The sequence below is a fragment of the Aedes albopictus genome, chromosome 1 (assembly GCF_035046485.1).
Source record: "Aedes albopictus strain Foshan chromosome 1, AalbF5, whole genome shotgun sequence".
Lineage (NCBI taxonomy): Eukaryota > Metazoa > Arthropoda > Insecta > Diptera > Culicidae > Aedes > Aedes albopictus.
This window is the reverse complement of record NC_085136.1, coordinates 184,250,056-184,270,173: the sequence shown is the minus strand read 5'-3', so window position 1 is coordinate 184,270,173 and position 20,118 is coordinate 184,250,056. Positions and strand designations below refer to the sequence as shown.

Below are 20,118 nucleotides of genomic sequence, written 5' to 3'. Positions count from 1 at the left end.
AGGGTTAAAAATCTCGTTAATACAGACAAAAAAAAACAGGGTGCGAGGCCGCCATTTTCAAGAATCCAACATCTTCTATGTAAACATTTGTGTATCCACAAAGGATTCCATTGTGGATACACGATAGATGTTGGCTCCTCTCAGATGCATTAGGTGGGGTTGGGGTTGCCACATACGTCTTTTTTTTATTTTTTTTTTTCTACAAAAAGGACCACCCTAATGCAAAATAAGTGATCCACCCTAACGAAATATGACATATAGTATGCTAGCAGTTGCCAATAGGGCACTGCATGGAATTCATTCCATCTCTTTTACTCTTACAGAAATTTTGTAAACAAAAAGGCCAAGAAACATCAAAATCCCATACTAAATCAAAACAATGCAGTGCCCTATAATGATATAAGACAGTTTCAGCACTATTGCTATGGATATTTCAGCAACTAAATCTGCATTAACATGTCTAAAGGGTATAACTCGTTTGGAAACAAACATTGTTTCTGTCGCTGTAGGGTCTATCTCCATCCACCCACGCATCTGGGGGCCGTTATCAGAAAGATCTAACTTCGTTCTTTCTGTTAAGGGTGTCGACATGCGTGGATGGATCGAGATAGGCCCTACAGCGACAGAAACAATAGTCCTGTTCAACGACGCAGGTTGAACTTGCTCGAAGTTGCTGCATCTTGCTCTTACCCATTTGTCAACCAACGGGTAAGAGCGAGATGCAGCAACTTCGAGCAAGTTCAACCTACGTCGTTGAACAGGACTAATGTTTGTTTACAGAGTTAGGCACCCTACACACCAGTCAAACGGTTTGACCAACATTGACTCCGCCCCCAGGATGGTGGTAGAGTTGGTGCTGTGTTTGACCGTGTGTGATGCTGTTTGACGAACCGATTTGGCAGTTCGTCAAACCGATTTGACGGTTGATGGTTTGGTTGGCAAAAATCAAACCAGTTTGATTTTACTCAAACCAACGGTGGGCGGAGCCAATGTTTGACGAACCGATCGTACCGTGTGTAGTGTTGTTGCACATAGTGCGATTTCAAATGGGGGATGATGTTGGTGCAACCAAAGCGACATGTTGGTGCAACACGATTTGGCAGTTCGTCATACGGTTGCAGAAACATTCGCTGGTTCGACCAACCTGAGGGCGGTGCCAATGTTGGTCAAACGGTTTTAGTAGTGTGTAGGGTGCCTTAGACCCTTTAGACATGTTAATGCAGAAATTCTAAATCCAAAAAGTAATTTTTTTTCAAAATTTTTTTTTTTTAGATAACACTAGATCTCGACGTTTCATGAACTTTTAAGGCATTTGGCATCAAAATTTTTTTTTCGATTTCGAAATTTTCATGTATTCCATGGATATTTTTAGTGTTTGAAAACAGCCAAACTTTGACCGCTTTGGTCAAACACTTAGCGATGTCCGATTAGGCTGAAATTTTACACGGGGACTTGTTTTGAGGAGACGAAACTTTTGAGCAACACCCGTTTCTGAAATTCGAAAAGTCGATTTTCATTGGCACCCTAATGAGAACATTTCAAATGTTTTCAGATTTCAATTTGTTTTTTTTTTACAAGGGTTCCCGAATTATCATGATATTTATTTACACGGTTTCTCAAATTAGCACGGTTTTTTACACGGTTTCGCGAATTAGCACGGTCTTTTTACACGGATTCGCGAATTAACAAGTTTTTTTACACGGTACGTATCCCCGTGTAAAAAAAGACCTTAGTGTATTATTAATTTTTGTATTTATTATTTATTATTATCATTATAATTATATAAATTCGACTGATGTGCGGTTCAGGCCAGCACATAGTTATGATTTTGAGTCGTTTTCTTCCTCAACTTTTGCTTCATGGCACCCACATATTTTATGTAGACATATATTTTAAATCATTTGCCGCACATAATAATTAACAAAAAGGCCATAAAGTTACACTTCATAATCACTGGCCGAGAAGACGGAATTGGTTTCTTTATCTTGTCTGCTTCGTTATAGCATTATCAAGAAAAAGACTCGAAAAAGATGAATTATACCGCTTCTCTCTAGAACTATAGCATCCTTTAATGGGCTCCATAATATGTAATAGGAACGTTACGAAACAGACAGAAACTGATAATTTTTTGTGTGTGAATGTGTTGTTAATGATAGACGGAACCCCAAAATGCTTTCTTAAACCATACCGAGTTGAAAAAACGAATCATTCTTTCGGTAGCAGTCGTGTAGGTAAGCAGTGGGAATAGTTTGAACACTGAAGGTTGGGTCGTTATTAACGAAATGTGTCATTTATTTAATTAGTGGAACATGGAAAAAGAAGAACTGACGATTATCCCGGATAAAGCAGTGTGTCAAAAATTCGAAGATCCAAAGTGAAGATTGACATTCTCAATTTTTCATTCGTGTTTCGTCGCATTCATTGTCAGCTGAATGCTTTACCTCTTTCATTCAACTTTTCTTACACATCGTAAAATGTCCCATTATTGTTAACAGATGTACAATTCGACTTAATGAATAAATGGAGCAGATAGCTTGGAATCCTTTACCTCAGTTTTGTGGAGATTTAAAAAAATAATCGGTTGTTACGGCCAATTTATGTTTGTCAGTGAAAATTCTCAGTGACAGAAAACCTATTTATTCAGTGAGAAAATTATTTAACCAAAATAAATTTTATTTTGATCCCTCAGCGTAAAATTTTCAAAATTCATGTTGATTGTATTCATTGACAATGAAAATTTTAAAGTCTGCTGATAAGTTCAAAACCAACGTGGTTTAATCCCACTACATGTTCTGTAATAATCAATATGACTAAACAAATTCTGATTAAAAAAAATCATTTCGTTAGCTAAGTGATATCAAAGACTTTATAGTTATTTATTCGACAAATTGCAAAATGTTGATTTTTTCAGCACATTACATCAGTACATTATAAACACCACGAGTGCTGAAAAACGAGTCTTTGAAATGAGTTGCACACATTTTATTTTTTCCAAAAATATGCCACGAAAATATTTGCACTAGCTTATGTTCCAAGCTAGGTTCCAAGGGAACCCACGTGTGAGCATAACTTTTTTGATCGATCAGGTAAGCTATGACGCGTAACTGTCACAAGTTTTCGGGCTATCGTCGCGTAAGCAGTAGTAGCCTTGCCGCGTTTAAGCTTTCAAGTATATTTACAGTTTAAATCAGAATTAGAAGGAGCTCAGTTCAAATCAGAACCGCTTTTCTTGGTGAATCCTTATTATTTGAGTACCACATTTTTACGTTCATCTGACTATTATTTATAAAAACGCGGTGTCTACCAATTTGGACGTAATTCTTGATTCAATACAAACCCGTTTTTTATTTTTATAAATGCTATGCTAAAAAGTTACATTATTCTATTTCATTTTTTTTCAGAACTTCACCTACTTCAATATATTTTTAATTTTTAACCATGACTTCCTATAAAGTGGAGCAACTACCATCACCCTTGAATGTATTGGGAGAAGGTATGTATTTATTAAAGGTTAATTTCATCACAGACAAACAGACGTGACATATATGTAGAACGATTTTTCAAACTTATCGCCAAATGGATAAAACAACCAGAAATGTCAAGCACCTCCTTGAATCTTGTATGGAATGCTTAAAAATAGCTAGAATATTCTGGAATATTGTCGTTAACTGCTAAAAGATCTTGAATCGATTAACAAATGGGTAAGAAAATCGTAGATACCTTACCTTGATACCTTGTTGGCTACAAAGTAACTTTACTCCAACGCCGAGCGTATAGTAGAGCACCATCTTCGTCGGTCTTGGGCGATGTTCCTCCAGTTTCCCCGAACGTGTAGGGATCGTAGATCTTCTTCAACCGCGTGCAGCCAGCGAGTTCGCGACCGCCCACGAATTCGCTTCCTTTACCGGGTTCTCTGCTGAATACTGTTTTCGCTGTTCTTCTTCCGACATTCGCACTACGTGTCTAGCCCACTGAAGTCTGCCGTATTTTATACGTTTCACAATATTCGCATCTTCGTGCACTTGGTACAACTCGTGATTCATGGGTCTGCGCCACACTCCATTTTCTTGTTTCCCACCGAGAATTGTCCGCAGCACTTTGCGCTCAAAAACTCCGAAAGCTTTTCGGTCTACCTCCTTTAACGTCCACGCTTCGTGACCGCAGAGGGCAACCGGAAGAATCAGCGTCTTATACAGAGCGAATTTTGTTTGCGTTTGCAAGTTACGGGACCTAAGCTGGCTACGCAATCCGTAAAAGGCCCTATTCGCAGCTGCAATACGCCTTTTCACTTCACCGGAAACGTCATTGTCACATCCCAACTAACAATCACCAGCCGCTAACAAGCATGCACGCTGAATTGTTGCTTTATAATAGTAATTATAGCTGAACTAGAATTACGCTGTACACATTACTGTACAAATGCTATTTCAATGAATTAACTACATCGGCTGTTTTCCTACTCTCCGCATCGACCAATGTGGCGCTAGTTTCTATGCGCGAAAAATCGCTAAAAGTAAATCGCAAAAATATTGTATGGCGAATACCATCTAAAGGCAAATTCTTCAAAGTGGAACACATTATTCGAAAAAATATTTGGTAGTGGTTGTGCACAATGGTGACCACTATTAAGCCTACCAAATATTTTTTCGGGAAAAGGTTTGTATTTCAAGTAATTCAAGTTTAGATGCATTTCGCCATACAAAATTAAATTGATTTACTCCTGCTGATCAACTGTGGCTGCGCGCAAAGCGGGTAGTCCATTGAAAAAGTAGCCAATGTTTCGTATTTGTATTAACAATGATAATTTAAAACACTTTTAAATCGTTCATTAAGATTTTTATTCGACTCGCAGTTATTTCTTTACAACATAGTTTAACAAGACTTTTTTTCTGCTTCTTGTTGAGTTCATGTAAAAATTAGCACATGTATCTGTATAATGTGTTTTCGCAAGTCAAATAAGCGCTTTCGTTTCATCACACTTCGACTCAGAGTACATGATGAAAAACACGTGGTTTTTACTGAACAACAGCTGAATTAATCTGTTGTTCAGTCGTTCACCATAATGTTGTACTAATTCACCACTGCTGAATAGGAGTCGAAGTCTGATCATTACTAAACCACGAGAAATTTATGTTTTGATTTGAGCGCTGCAATTCATCATCTCTAGAGTCTAGGATGGCGCAGATAGGAAGGCATGCGGCTGGCGATCGACGAGTCTCGAATTCGAATCTAGATTTAGGTAAATTTATGTGTAGTTATTTTTTCACAATAACTGTTCACAGCATTAAGTTCCAATCATAAACTCTCGTGAAAATTGAAAATTTTTGCATTTTTTAATTTTTAATCATTTTTGCTCAAGCTGAATAACAGCTTTACTATATAGTTGTAAAACGATTTAACAGTAAACAGTTCAGTTGGTACACAACACTTTGCTTTATAGTTTTTTCCAAATTTGTGTGAACAAAACCCGAACAAAGGTTGTGCCTAAAAATTATCTAAATGTTATTCAGCATCATGCTGAATCAATTTGTCGTGAAGGTGCTTGTAAAACGAGTGATTGTTAGTTGGGATATCACATCACAAGTGTTCCAAGATAAACAAATTCTTCAACAACTTCAAACACTTCCCCATCAATCACTACCTCAGCACTAACACCACTAGGCCTGCTTCTGTCTCTACCCGCTATCATGTACTTCGTCTTGGTAGAGTTAATCGTCAAGCCTATCCTCGCTGTCTCTCTCTTCAGATGAGCATAAGCTTCCTCCACTGCCCTACGATCGATGCCGATGAGATCAATATCGTCCGCACACCCGAGCAGCATGTGCGACCGTGTGATGATAGAGCCATTCCTCTGCACGCCTGACCTCCTAATCGCTCCTTCGAGTGCAATGTTAAATAATAAATTTGAAAGAGCATCCCCCTGCTTCAATCCATCCAAGGTCACAAACGATGTAGACACTTCGTCCGCGATCCGAATACTTGATTTTGATCCATCCAGCGTTGCGCGCATCAGTCTAATTAGTTTCGCCGGAAAATCATGTTCTGACATTATCTGCCAAAGCTCATTTCTTTTCACTGAATCGTACGCTGCTTTAAAATCAAACAGATGGTGAGTATGCAAGTTATATTCCCGAAATTTATCTAGGATCATCCGCAGGACAAACATTTGATCCGTCGTTGATCGGCCCTCACGAAAACCAGCCTGGTATTCGCCGACGAAGGACTTCTCAAGAGGTCGCAGTTTGTTGAACAGGACACGCGACAGTATCTTATACGCCGAATTTAAAAGGGTAATTTCTCTGTAATTGGCTCACTCCAGTCTGTGCCCTTTCTTGTAGATTGGGCATATGAGGCCATCCAACGAACTGGTGGACAAATTTTTTTTTATCTCCCAAATCTTTATAATAATCTGGTGGATTAATTGATGTAGCTGCTCGCTTCCGTGCTTAAGAAGTTCGACCGGGATCTCGTCCTTGCCAGCAGCTTTGCTGTTTTTCAGCTCCTTAAGGGCCTTTTTAACCTCATGCAGTGTTGGTGGTTCCACTGCTTGACTGTCATCCATTATGTTAATCCTGTTCCTGGGTGCTCCTTCGCTGCTACCATTCAACAAATCTTCGAAGTGCTCCTTCCACCTGGCTGCCACCATTGCTTTGTCTGTCAGCAAATTTCCTTCCCGGTCATTGCACATGGCGGGCACTGGCGCAGTCTTGTACCACGCGACATTGGCAGTTGCATAAAACCTCCGCGTATCGTTCCTGTCCATACTTTCCTGCGCACCAGCAATATGCGGTGGATTCGTTTCTCTTTTCGTTCGTCACTCGTTGGCAGTCCTTGTCAAACCAACCATTACGTTGGCGTCGCTGAGCTGTACCTATCACCTCTTGCGCTGTTGTTGTCACTGCTTCGTGGATAACTCTCCATAAGCTGTTGACATTTTCAGATCCGTTGGTCTCTCTTATCCTCTCGTCAGCTTCTGATGGTACTGTGCAGCAATTCCTTCGGCTGACAAGCGATGGATATTGAAACGCATCGTCCTGTTGTTTCTTGAACTCGTGACGCTGGATAATCGCGATAATATGATACACTTTGTCAAAAATCTCGAAATAGTTATTTAGACTATCCCCACCAGTGCGTAGTAAGTCGGTGAGTAGTAGAGGTGTGCAAATCGGTTCTATTTCTGATACCCACCCGTTTTCGCACCGTGCGTTCACATAATCGTTGGTAAAATACTACCTCATCTCCCCACTGGTGGTTGGTAATAGTACTTCATATCGTAAACAAAGTACAGAGAAGCAAATATATGACAACATCATTTATTGTTCCTCATATTATCATTTTCAATTGTACGAAAGTTCCAGAATGTGGATAATTAATTCCTCAAGTCTTTCGTTCAAATTTTTAAATCCTTGGAGAAATTTCAAGAGTAATCCCTGAAGAAGTTCTTTGAGGAATCTCTGATGGACTTCCTGGAGGGATCTCTGAAGGAATCCCTGAAGAAACGCCTGAAAGAATTCATGATAAAACTCCTTAAAGGAACTCCTAGATAAAGCCTTGAATCTCATTGATGAATCCCTGAAAGAACTTTTGGAGAAATTCCTGAATGCATTTCTGAGGATATCTCTGAAGAAACTACCATGGAAGTCCCAGAAAGTATTCCCATGGCAATCCCGGAAGGAAATGCCAAAAGACATGCCCGGGTAAATCCCAGGGGAATCTCGGAGGGAATCTTGGGAGGAATTCTCGCTGAATCTCGGAAGGAATTCCCGGGGAATCTCGGAAGGTATTCCCGGGGGATCTCGGAAGGAATTCCCGGGGGTTCACAGAAAGAATTCCCGCGGAATCTCGGAAGGAATTCCCGGGGAATCTTGGAAGGAATTCCCGGGGAATCTTAGAAGGAATTTCCGGGAATCTTGGAAGGAATTCCCTGAGCAATTCTGGAAAGAATTACCGGGGGAATCCCGGTAGAAATTCCCGGAAAAATCCCGGTAGGAATTCTAAGGGGAATGCCGGAAGAAACTCCTGGATAAATCCCCGAGGACATTCTCGGAGGAATCCCTGAGAGAATTCCAGGAGTTCTGCTAGATTCCTAGAAGAATCCCTGTGGGAATTCCTGGATGATTCTTCCAACGAATTCCTTGAGTATTTTCCGAAAAAAAAGATCCTAGAGGATGCTCCGAAGGAATTCCTGACGAAATTTCTAGAAAAGTCCTTGAAAAATCTTCAGGGGGAACCCCAGACAGAACTTCTGACGGATATAAACGGACGGATGTAGCTTTCCTGGTAAAATGACTAGGAAATTTAAGAGGGAACTTCTGAAAAATTCTCGGAAGGAACTCCCCTTGTAAACCAAGAATGAGCTCCTAAAAGATACCCTGAAGAAATTGGTGGAAGAATCTCAAGGAACCTCAAGGAACACCTGGAGAAATTCGCCAAGGAATTCTTGAAGAAATCCCTGAGGAATTGCAGAAGTACTGTTTTTGCGAACAAGTGTTGATTGGAGCCATGCAGTCAGTAAATTGGCTGACGCTTTTATTGATTGAATGTCACCTTTTTTTTATTCCACTCGGGGCTTGCGGTTTGCCGAAGCCATTTGCACGTTCCCATTGGAAATTTTAAGGAAGTTTTCGTATACAATAGTTTTAAAAATACACCGTTCTTCGGTTCGTTTGAACAATCGAATCTTTCGACACATCACACCTCGCCTAGCATTAAGCTTTATCTTCAATATGTGTCCATTTGTGACAAACGCAATCTTAAATGCATGAGAGAACAACAGTTTCAAAAATTCAAAAATAATCATTTTTTTTATATTTTACTTGTACAAAGCTGTCTTGTTTTGTTTGTTAGTCAGATTGGAATCATGAAGAAAGTGATATCAACCGCGATAGCAACGGTTGGGTCTGGTTGCTAAATATATGAATCCACTGTTCACCGGGAAGGTAGGTTGTCATTTTAAAACCGATTTGGCAACGGCTGGTGGGGTTCGTGCGTTATGAAGGCGGTTGCCAATTTGGGTTTACTCACGCATTGGTGGGCATCGTCTTAGGCAACAAGTTGCAAAATGATGATTTTTTCTGCACGAGTCGTACATTTATCCAACGAGGCTTGCCGAGTTGGATAAATACGACAAGTGCTGAAAAAATCGAGTTTTGCAACGCGTTACCACAGAGAAACAGACGTAACACTTAGAACAAATTATATTAAAAATCATCGTCACGAAATCGTAATCGCTCAATGCTAATCATGCCGTGTTTGGACAAGCCACCATTAGATGGCGGTAGTGAGCAAACGTCAAACAGGAGCAAAAACGATGCCAGCGACGCGACTGATCAATTGATCAACTACCGAATATTTGAATCAATCGTTAAAAAGGTAATCGATGGGAAGCGAATAGAGTGTGACGTCTGTTTCTCTGTGGCGTTACATACAACTTTTTTTTGCAATTACGAAGAATACCCTTAAGTACGATCATTTCTGACTGCTCAGGCAGAGGTGTCAGCTGAATCCATGTGCGAGCATCCATGCGCACAAGTCCATTTTTCAATCAGGTGGTAGGCTATGTTTATAAGTATCACAACTACTCGGAGTCGCGTCGTCAACGAGCGTTTATTGTGCTGCTGCTTCTAAATCTGTCTGTTTGGTTGATCAAATCAGAATTGGAATCGCTTCTATAAGAACATTAGTGCTTCAGGAAACTTGTGAAAAGTGTACCATTGCAAAGGTGCCGAAAAGTAGTACTTTTCGGCACTATTAAAAGTGCTGAAAAGCACTAATTTTCGGCACTTTTGAGCTAGTCAAGAAAAGTAGGCCTTTTCTGCACAGTTTCGACAATTGAAAAGTGCAATCTTATGCCACGTAATTGCAAAAAGTATAGTTGTAGAACTCCTAAGTACTGGTTCTCAGTAACCAAATGTCCAATCGAAATAAAATTTCAGAGTGTTCTACTATGTTGTGATGTTGCAGCTTTCATTTGCTGCCAAGAGAACTCAAATCGGTTGACAAACGGCTGAGATATTTATTATGATACACTTGGTCAAAAATCTCTCAATAAGCTAACCTGTATTACTTCCAAGTACTCGTCGAAAGATATCTCGGTAACAAAGTGTCCGATCGTAATTAAATTCAAAAGGGTTCTACTAGGATGTTGTAGAGCTCTTTCATTTGGCGCATAAAAAAACCCAAATCGGAAGACAGGCGACTGAGATATTTAATATGTTACACTTTGTTTTTGTATATGTTGTTTGTCAAAACTACTGTTCACACACACACACACACACACACACACACACACACACACACACACACACACACACACACACACACACACACACACACACACACACACACACACACACACACACACACACACACACACACACACACACACACACACACACACACACACACACACACACACACACACACACACACACACACACACACACACACACACACACACACACACACACACACACACACACACACACACACACACACACACACACACACACACACACACACACACCTGCACCGGTTTGGGCACGCTCTTTCGCCCTTTTGCCCGGAGTGTGTTAACGTGGAGGAGACACCGGAACATGTCGTTTCCGAATGCCCCAGGTTCGAAGAAATTCGCGTCTTGCTGGGCGGAGTGACAGTCGACAACATTGTCGAAGAGATGTGTCGCGATGAAAACACGTGGAACGCTGTCGACAGAACAGTAACGAAGGTACTGTCCGCGCTGCAGAGGAAGTGGCGCGAAGACCAGAGAGCGGCGGAACGCGATCCGGGTAGGCATGATCCACCGCACAGTGGGAAAAAACCGACCCAAAAAGGCACCTAATTATTGCGGCTGATTGCGATCTTTGAAGCCCATCTTTTCCGAATGGAAAAATGCCAAGGAATCGATTGGTGATAGTTTCATTCACCGGAATTGAGTGTAAGTGTCCATTTTGCCCCATTTTCCCCTAAAAAACACTGTTTTTCTGAATTAAATAATGGTTTCAACTGATTGCGGCTAACCAACCAATTTTTTATTGATGTAGAATTGACAGGTGCATTTTATGGAGCATACCTCGATCTGTGTCTTTGACTGGAAGTGCTCATTTTGCCTCATTTTCCTCTAAAAATACTGTTTTTCTGGATAAAAAATAGTTTCAACTGATTGCGGCTAACCAACCATTTTTTTCTTGATGTTAAATTTACAGGTGCATTCTATGGGACACACCTTGATTTGTGTCATTGAATGAAAGTGCCCGTTTTGCCTCATTTTCCCCTAAAATACAGTTATTCTGAATTGAAAAATAGTTTCAACTGGTTGCGGCCAACCAACTAATTTTTACCTGATGTAGAATTAACCAGCACATACTTTGGGGTGCACCTCGATATATGTCATTGACTGGAAGTGCCCATTTTGCCACATTTTCCCCTAAAAATACTGTGTTTTTCTGAATTAAAAAATAGTATCAACTGATTGCGGCTTACCTACCATTTTTTCTTGATGTAGAATTGACAGGTGCATTTCTTGATGCACACCTCTTCCCGTGTCCTTGACTGGAAGTGCTCATTTTGCACAATTTTCCCCTATAAAAACTGTTTTTCTGGATTAAAAAATAGTTTTAACTGATTGTGGCTAACCAACCAATTTTTACCTGATGTAGAATCAACCGGCGCATGCTTTGGGGCACACCTTGATCTGTGTCGTTGACTGGAAGCACCCATTTTGCCCCATTTTCCCCTAAAAATACTATTTTTCTTAATTATACAATTGTATCAACTGATTGCGGCTAATCAATCAATTTTTACTTGATGTAGAATTAACCGGCACATAATTTAAGGTGCACCTCGTTCTGTGTCTTTGTGTGGTAGTGCCCATTTTGCTCTATTTTCCCCTAAACTACGGATTTTCTGGATTTAAAAATAATTTCAATTGATTGCAGCTAATCAATATTTTTTTCCTGATGTAGAATCGACCTATGCATACTATGGGGCTGTCCATAAACCACGTGGTCATGAGGGGGGGGGGGGGGTTCGGCCAATGACCATTTTGTATGGACGAATAAAAAATTTTGTATGGACTAATGACCACGCGGGTTGAGAAGCCCCAAAAAAAATGACCACGTGGTTTATGGACAGCCCCTATGGGATACACCTCGCGCTATGCGTTAGTCTGAAATTGCCCGTTTAACCAATTTTCCCCTAATTAGTTCCAACTAATTGCGGTTAACCAAGCTTTTTTTTTCCTAATGTGAAATTAATCGATGCATTATGACTAGAAGTGCCCATTTCCCCCTTTACCCCCTAAAACACTGTTTTTCTCGTTTGAGAAACAATTTCAACTTATTTAAGCTAACAAGCTAAGCAATTTAAGCTAACAGCTTAAGCTAACAAAACAAGTTTTTCCTCATGTGGAATTGATCAGAGCATATTGTCAGACAAACTTTGTGTCATTGATTGGAGGTGGTCATGTTGTCCTGTTTTCTCCTAAAACACTGTTTTAGTTAGTTGGAACAAACTTTTTAACCCAGAAAACAGTATTTTAGGGGAAAATGGGGTGAAACGGGCAATTTCAGACTAACGCATAGCGCGAGGTGTATTCCATAATATGCATAGGTCGATTCAATTTCAGGAAAAAATATTGGTTAGTTGAAATCAATTGAAATTATTTTTAAATCCAGAAAACCCGTAGTTTAGAGGAAAATGGAGCAAAATAGGCACCACCACCCAAAGACACAGAACGAGGTGTGCCAAAAAATATGCGCCAGTTAATTCTACATCAAGCAAAAATCGATTGGTTAGCTGCAATCAGTTGAAACATCTCTTTAATTCATAAAAATAGTATTTTAAGGGGAAAATGGGGCAAAATGGGTACTTCCAGTCAAAGACACAGATCGAGGTGCGCCGGTTAATTCTGAAACAGATTGAAAATGGTTGGTTAGCCGCAATCAGTTAAAACTATTTTTTTAATCCAGAAAAACAGTTTTTATAGGGGAAAATTGTGCAAAATGAGCACTTCCAGTCAAGGACACGGGAAGAGGTGTGCCTCAAGAAATGCACCTGTCAATTCTACATCAAGAAAAAATAATAGGTAAGCCGCAATCAGTTGATACTAATTTTTAATTCAGAAAAAACAGTATTTTTAGGGGAAAATGAGGCAAAATGGGCACTTCCAGTCAATGACATATATCGAGGTGCACCCCAAAGTATGTGCCGGTTAATTCTACATCAGGTAAAAATTGGTTGGTTGGCCGCAACCAGTTGAAACTATTTTTTAATTCAGAATAACTGTATTTTAGGGGAAAATGAGGCAAAATGGGCACTTTCTTTCAATGACACAAATCAAGGTGTGTCCCATAGAATGCACCTGTAAATTTAACATCAAGAAAAAAATGGTTGGTTAGCCGCAATCAGTTGAAACTATTTTTTAATCCAGAAAAACAGTATTTTTAGGGGAAAATGGGGCAAAATGGGCACTTCCAGTCAAAGACACAGATCGAGGTATGCTCCATAGAATGCACCTGTCAATTCTACATCAATAAAAAAATGGTTGGTTAGCCGCAATCAGTTGAAACCATTATTTAATTCAGAAAAACAGTGTTTTTTAGGGGAAAATGAGGCAAAATGGACACTTACACTCAATTCCGGTGAATGAAACTATCACCAATCGATTCCTTGGCATTTTTCCATTCGGAAAAGATGGGCCTCAAAGATCGCAATCAGCCGCAATAATTAGGTGCCTTTTTGGGTCGGTTTTTTCCCACTGTGCACCGCCGGGGACATGACTGAGTCGTCCGTAACGTGGCACCGGTTTTTGGTCGTCGGAGCGCCGGTGAACCGGAAGTCCACCACCAACCGGAATCGCCGGACCGACTTCGGCACCTTACTGGTCGGGATAGAAACATCGGTATCGGGAGAACTTCCACCGCCGGGGTTTTTCTCCGTCGGAGTAGGCTAGGGCCACCGCCGGGGACTAGACCGAGTCTATCGCGAAGAAGCACCGGAATTTGGTCGTCGGGGCGCCTGTGAACCGGAAGCCAGTCTCCAACCGGAATCGCAGGAGAGACCTCGGCACCTGTCTGGGAAGAAACGGTTTCGGAAGATGTTCCACTGCCGGGGAATTCTTTGTCGGCGTAGGGTAGATCCACCGTCAGGGACTACACGAGTCGTGCGCGAAAAGCTGGAGTGCTGAAACGGCACCGTTCCTCGGAGAAACTTAGTATGATCCGAAGTACTTGCTGATGATATTAGAATAACAAATTTGGTGTATGTTTGTGCTAACTGTGTCGCTGAATGGCGATAGGTTAGGTACGAAAACGAGAACGACTAGAATAACAAATTTAGAAGCGACAAAAAGTGCATGAGCACAGTAGCAGAAGAGCGCATGAGCGCATTGCCCCCCTGAAGCAGTCGCATATCAGTGGTACCGTGGTTACACAGTCATGGATCACACACGGTTACGGATCAATTCGATGTTTACGGTCGTATGTTGCAGCTTAGCATGGCATGGCGTTGCACAGTATAGTGCTTATGCTATGAAGACTATGCTATGTTATGTCATGCTGTGCAGTAAGGCGACATTTGACCGTAAACATCGAATTGATCCGTAACCGTGTGTGATCCATAACTGTGTATCCACGGTACCAGGGGGATCGAGGCGTCAAGGTGTAGCAGAGTTTTTCCAATCGGTTTTCTCTGCTGGGGAGGTTGGGAGGAAAAACACACACACACACACACACACACACACACACACACACACACACACACACACACACACACACACACACACACACACACACACACACACACACACACACACACACACACACACACACACACACGAAGCGGTGCGCATAGCATGAAGAAGACTAGGATAACAAATTGGTGATGGTGCACAAGGCACATAACGCCTCCCCTCCGAAGAAATACTGCATGGTGGTACCGGAGGGGAATTTAAGGTGGAGGTGAACTAGGAAAGTGTTTTTAGTGGGTAGGCGCACATTCGAATCACACACAGCGTCTTTAGAAGATTTTTGGACTCCTAGAATAAAAAAAACACACACACAAACACACACACACACACACACACACACACACACACACACACACACACACACACACACACACACACACACACACACACACACACACACACACACACACACACACACACACACACACACACACACACACACACAGACATCTGCTCGGTTCGTCGTTACCCTTCTTATGGGTGTAAGAAAAGTAAAAAAATACTTTCGGTGACGACGGAAATATAAGAACAAGACGAACAAAAACCAGAAAGATTCTTGGTGATAATCCATTTTCGGCGCCGCGGAACGATTTATTTTTCTATTTATTTAATTTTTAAAATTACAGGCCCTCACTGGAGTATAGAAAAGCAGTCTTTATACTATAATGATATCTATGGTGGAACTATCCATCGATACGACTATGCAGAGAACAAAACATTTACTGCAAAAATAGGTAGATCATATTCAAAATGTACATGCGCTTATATTTTATGACCTTTATTATTTATTTTCTCTTATTTTATACTAAAATGCTATAGATGGATACCCAGTTATTTCATTCATTATCCCGGTGAAGGACAGCAAGACTGAATTCATAATTGGAACTGATAAGAAAATTACTCTCATTGAGTGGGACGGCATTTCTGAACAAGCTAAATTTTTGAAAACGATCGGAGAGGTTGAGTTTGATTTACCGGACAACCGGTTCAATGATGCCAAAACGGACTCCAAAGGTCGTTTCTATGCAGGAACTATGAGACTAGAAGCAAAAGGAGACATTTTCGAAGCACGCCTTGGAACTTTTTACCGATACGATGCCAAGCAGAACAAGTTTATTGTGTTGAAGGAAAATATTGGCGTTTCCAATGGACTATGCTGGAACGAGAGTGGCAATTTGCTGTATTATATTGATTCATGCGACTTGGATGTCAAGGAGTTTCACGTGGACGAAAATGGAGATATTTGTAAGTGCTAAAGAGGGTGAAATGAAAGTTCTGGAAAATTTGTCCTATGCTGTGCTTATTTATTTCAGCAAATGAGAGAAAAGTAGTCGATTTTACTGTCAATGAAGATCGTCCCCCTTTCGTTCCTGACGGAATGACTATTGATACGAAAGGATTCTTATACGTGGCGACCTTTGGCGGCTCTTCAGTTTACAAAATTAATCCCAAGTAAGTTTTAACATTTTCAAAAACATGATGTAAATACATATATTTATTTTTAACAGGAATGGAAAAATCGAATTAGAAATAAAATTGCCGTGCGAACAAGTTACTTCGGCCGCTTTTGGAGGTCCAAACCTTGACATTCTTTTTGTGACAACCGCAGCAAAGGAATTTAAATCGCCGCAACCTCCTCCAGCAGGCGCACTGTTTAAGGTCACCGGTCTGAATGCGAAAGGAACGCCAATGTACAGTGTTGACTTGAGTTAATCAAGAAAAGTTTAAGAAAATCTCGTAAATTACACAACATTCATATCGTGTTTTTCTATGCCTGGATAAAAAAAAGCCTGATATAATCCACCTATGGTGAACAGAGCCATTCTTGCATTTATTAAAACTATTGGTGTATTATTCATATTTCTCATACAGTGGGGACCCGATTTTGTCAGCTCCCGATTTTGTCTACCCCCGATTTTGTCTACCCCCGATTTTGTCAGCTTTTTGACCCGATTTTGTCAGCCTTTTTTGAAGTAAAAAAATAAATTTGTATTTCATTTAGAATTTCAATTTTATAATCATTATTAATGATGTCTTTAGGCATCATAGAAAAATTACGAAATGTACAAAACTCGTGTAATTTTTGAAAACGGCCAAACTTGTTTTGCAAATCAACACATTGAAACAATTTTAGAACCCAACCCTCGCCAATGTTTTAAACCAATATTATTTTAAATTGCTAAAAGATTCCAGCTCTCTCTTTTCTTGGCGTAACGTTCCAACTGGGACACAGCCTGCTCCTCAGCTTAGTATTTTATGAGAACTTTTACAATTTTTAGCTGAAATCTCCCACAGCCAATGTTTATTTTGCATTTGTACATATATCGTGTGGTAGTCATGAAGATATTTTATACACAAGGTAGTTAAGTAAATGTCGATTGTGAAATGGATTCTGAGCTAACCGGGAATACAACTCCTCACCCTCAACATGGTTTTGGTGATTGCACGTGCGCTTACCACATCGGCTATATGGGCTTGAAGACTTTTCGTCTGAATTTCTTCAGGAACAGAACACACAATAAACGCTGCCTATTGTTGTGATTACAAGTCAATCCATTTACTTCTTTCCGGCATCTCTGGGATTCCTCTAGGTTTACTAGTTTGGATTGATCCAGATAGACTAACATTTGGCGCAACAACCATTTCGAATTTTTGCTTCTCCCTTCCTTCTGAGCACATGGCCCATTTTTCATGTAATCTCTGACCAGTAACAGATAGAGCAGACTCCCCTCTATCTGATAACGGGATAAGTTTGCATAAATAAATTGAAATACACCTAGACGGAGTGGAAGAAGTTGAGACATGCAATGGTTGTTCCGCCCTTTTTTACATGTTGGCCTAGATTTATTATGAGATTTGTATTGTAGATTCCCTTCAAAAATTGCTGTCAGAATTGTATTCATTAGAAATTTTTAAGGAATTCGAGATGGGATTCCCCATGAAAATCTTGCTGCTATTCCTTCAAGAACTTTTGCGTGTTTCTTGTAACAATTTTTGCTGGTATTTCTCCAAGAATTCCGCCGGAAGTTTTTTAAAGAAATTCTTCCGGGAATTTTTTAACGATTCATTAAGGACAAACGTCTTGAAATCCCGCTTCAAATGTGCATCAGAACTTCAGACGCACAAATCTCAAGAAGCAAGCATCGAACAACAGTGCATTTTATTATTCTGTTCTTTCTCACTTGTAATGAGCATGAGCATAGATGACCGCACAATTCGTAGTTGCTACTCCGTGATTGACCAGAGCAATCGAAATTGCACAAGGAACCAATGAATAGGGCTTGGGACTAGCTTACTATTCTCAATGTACACAGGTCGAGAGCTCTCAACTTTAATAGGGTCAATAACGGCGCCGGCCACGTCCTTACGGTCATCGAGGATGGAAGGGAGTGTTAGTAAGACAAACGTTGTTATAAAGACCGCGAATCGCTGCATCTCCACGTTTGTCTCAGGAAGGAATTTTTTGTTAATAGGGTAAGGTACATTGTCAGTCCGGGAGTCACATATGGTTGGTGATATGATTTGACAATGGATCAATATACACAAACCGCCGTTAACAACCGACCACTTTTCGACGCAAGAACTAGCCAAAAAGAAAATTCTATCGCGCGTCTCCACTCCACTAGGGAGCAGAAACCTTTAGTCTATTCCACACAGAAATACACTGAACGCGACTCACTTGTCGGCGCCCGGATTTTTTCTCGACCGGCGAACCCGAAGTAACATTTTTCACTCTTTTGTGTAAATGCAAAAAATGAAAGAAAATATTTATTATCAACTAAAAGTGTATTGGAAACTAGCGCCGAAGGGAAGCGAAAAATTCGGAACCGACTCAAACCACGGCGCGCGCACACTCGTCCCGTCGTCGGAGCCCCGCAGAGAGAAGAGGAAAAAAAAATCGCAAAAATCTAGCCAAGCGAGCGCGCGAAACTTTGCTGCTGCCGAACTACCGCACACTACTCTCTGTTCTTTCTCACTTGTAATAAGCACAAAATAAGAAGATCAGGTACGCTGGTTTTGTTTACGAAGAGATTTGTGCGCTCAAAATCGTGAGTAGGTTCCAAAATCGGCCATTGTGGCGGCCATTTTGGGATTCTAACAAGTCTGTCCTTAAGGTGTGTCTCTTTATGATTTTGTCAGGCATTCCTCCTGTGATTTCTCCAGAAGCTTTTCTTGAGACTTGTTCTGGAACTCCTGCTAGGATTCCTCCAAAAGTTTTGCTGATATTCTTACAGCATTTTTTTTTTTCAAAAATTTTCTACATGAACTCCTCCTACAGCTATGTATCTAGGGGTTTCTCCAAGGATTTCTCCAAGAATTCCTCCTACATTTGCTGCGTGGATTTGTCCAGGGATTTTCCTAGCGATTCTTTCAAGACATCCTGCTGGCATTTCTCCATTCATATCTGTTTGGATAGTCTAGGAACTTCTGCTGGAGTTCCTTTAAGAAATTTTCTGGAAATATCTATAAGAACCTTTTCAGATATTTCCCTAAGAATTGTTCATGCATTCTTCCTATGATACCCCCAGGTTGACGAACTCCTGTTGAGATTCCTTCAGAAATTCTTCACTAGTGATGTATTGTATTCAGAGTATTCTGTAGATACTTCTGAAATAATTCCTATATGAATTGCTGCGTGCATTAGTCCATGAATTTGGTTAGAACTACTTTAGATGTTCAGAATTTGTGGCTGCAATTTCGTCGTAAATTTCGCATGTTCATAATGGTTTTCATTTTGCTTGTCACGTTTTCTTCGCGTTCGCAAATTTGACGATTCCGCTGGTGGTTTGGTCGGTACTACGCCACCCGGAAACTTTTGTCACGTGTGAACTCGTTGATTTTGCTTAGATTAGAATGCTGAATTGTGAATAAATGTTGAAGCAAAGTGAATTTTGACAAACCAGTGAGAAAAAAAAGTGGGTGGCGAAGTTAGCGTTGCCGCGACGGGTGTCTACTTGAACCGCTTTTTTTGCGCGTTCTGAAAACGAATTTTATGTGACGATTTCGCTGGTGGTTTGGCAGGTATTTCGCCACCCAGTCAGTTTTCCGCGTGTGAAAGTGTAATTATTCAGAGTAGTATCATTCGGGAGTTTTGGTGTGATGCCAGTAATCGCTGACTCGGTTAATCGCTCCACGTCGTTTCAAGTGAACACGGCAATGAAATCAAACCTATTTCGGTCGTTGCTGCACCGCTGGAGAAATAAGAATACAACACATCACGGCAGGCTATGAAGAACTTGGTAAGATCTTTCTAATTAAAAAACGTCATTTTATTCATACATGGGAATGGGATATTTACCATACCAAATACGCGCCACCGATATGGACCAGTAGGTCTGTGCCAAAAAGGGAGAGAAAAAAAAAAAAAAAAA

The 20,118-nt window shown here is 40.6% G+C and overlaps 1 protein-coding gene across 6 annotated transcripts in view; it reads left to right on the top strand.

Moving 5' to 3' along the window:
- The window catches only part of LOC109405673 (regucalcin), a 50,151-nt gene extending 33,651 nt beyond the window's left edge, over window positions 1-16,500 (top strand). For 2 of the 6 annotated variants that reach the window (XM_062845961.1, XM_062845960.1), the window contains 5 exons: window positions 3,402-3,493; window positions 15,373-15,480; window positions 15,566-15,991; window positions 16,060-16,198; window positions 16,255-16,500. In XM_062845961.1, the coding sequence (XP_062701945.1) occupies window positions 3,439-3,493; window positions 15,373-15,480; window positions 15,566-15,991; window positions 16,060-16,198; window positions 16,255-16,459 (933 nt within the window). In that variant the 5' untranslated portion in view covers window positions 3,402-3,438 and the 3' untranslated portion in view covers window positions 16,460-16,500. Of the gene's footprint in view, window positions 1-2,194; window positions 2,232-2,252; window positions 3,087-3,127; window positions 3,233-3,291; window positions 3,315-3,401; window positions 3,494-15,372; window positions 15,481-15,565; window positions 15,992-16,059; window positions 16,199-16,254 lie in introns of those variants that run through there. The other 4 variants (XM_019678739.3, XM_062845963.1, XM_062845962.1 and 1 more) reach the window with 4 other exon arrangements.
- Window positions 16,501-20,118: the final 3,618 nt, after the last annotated feature.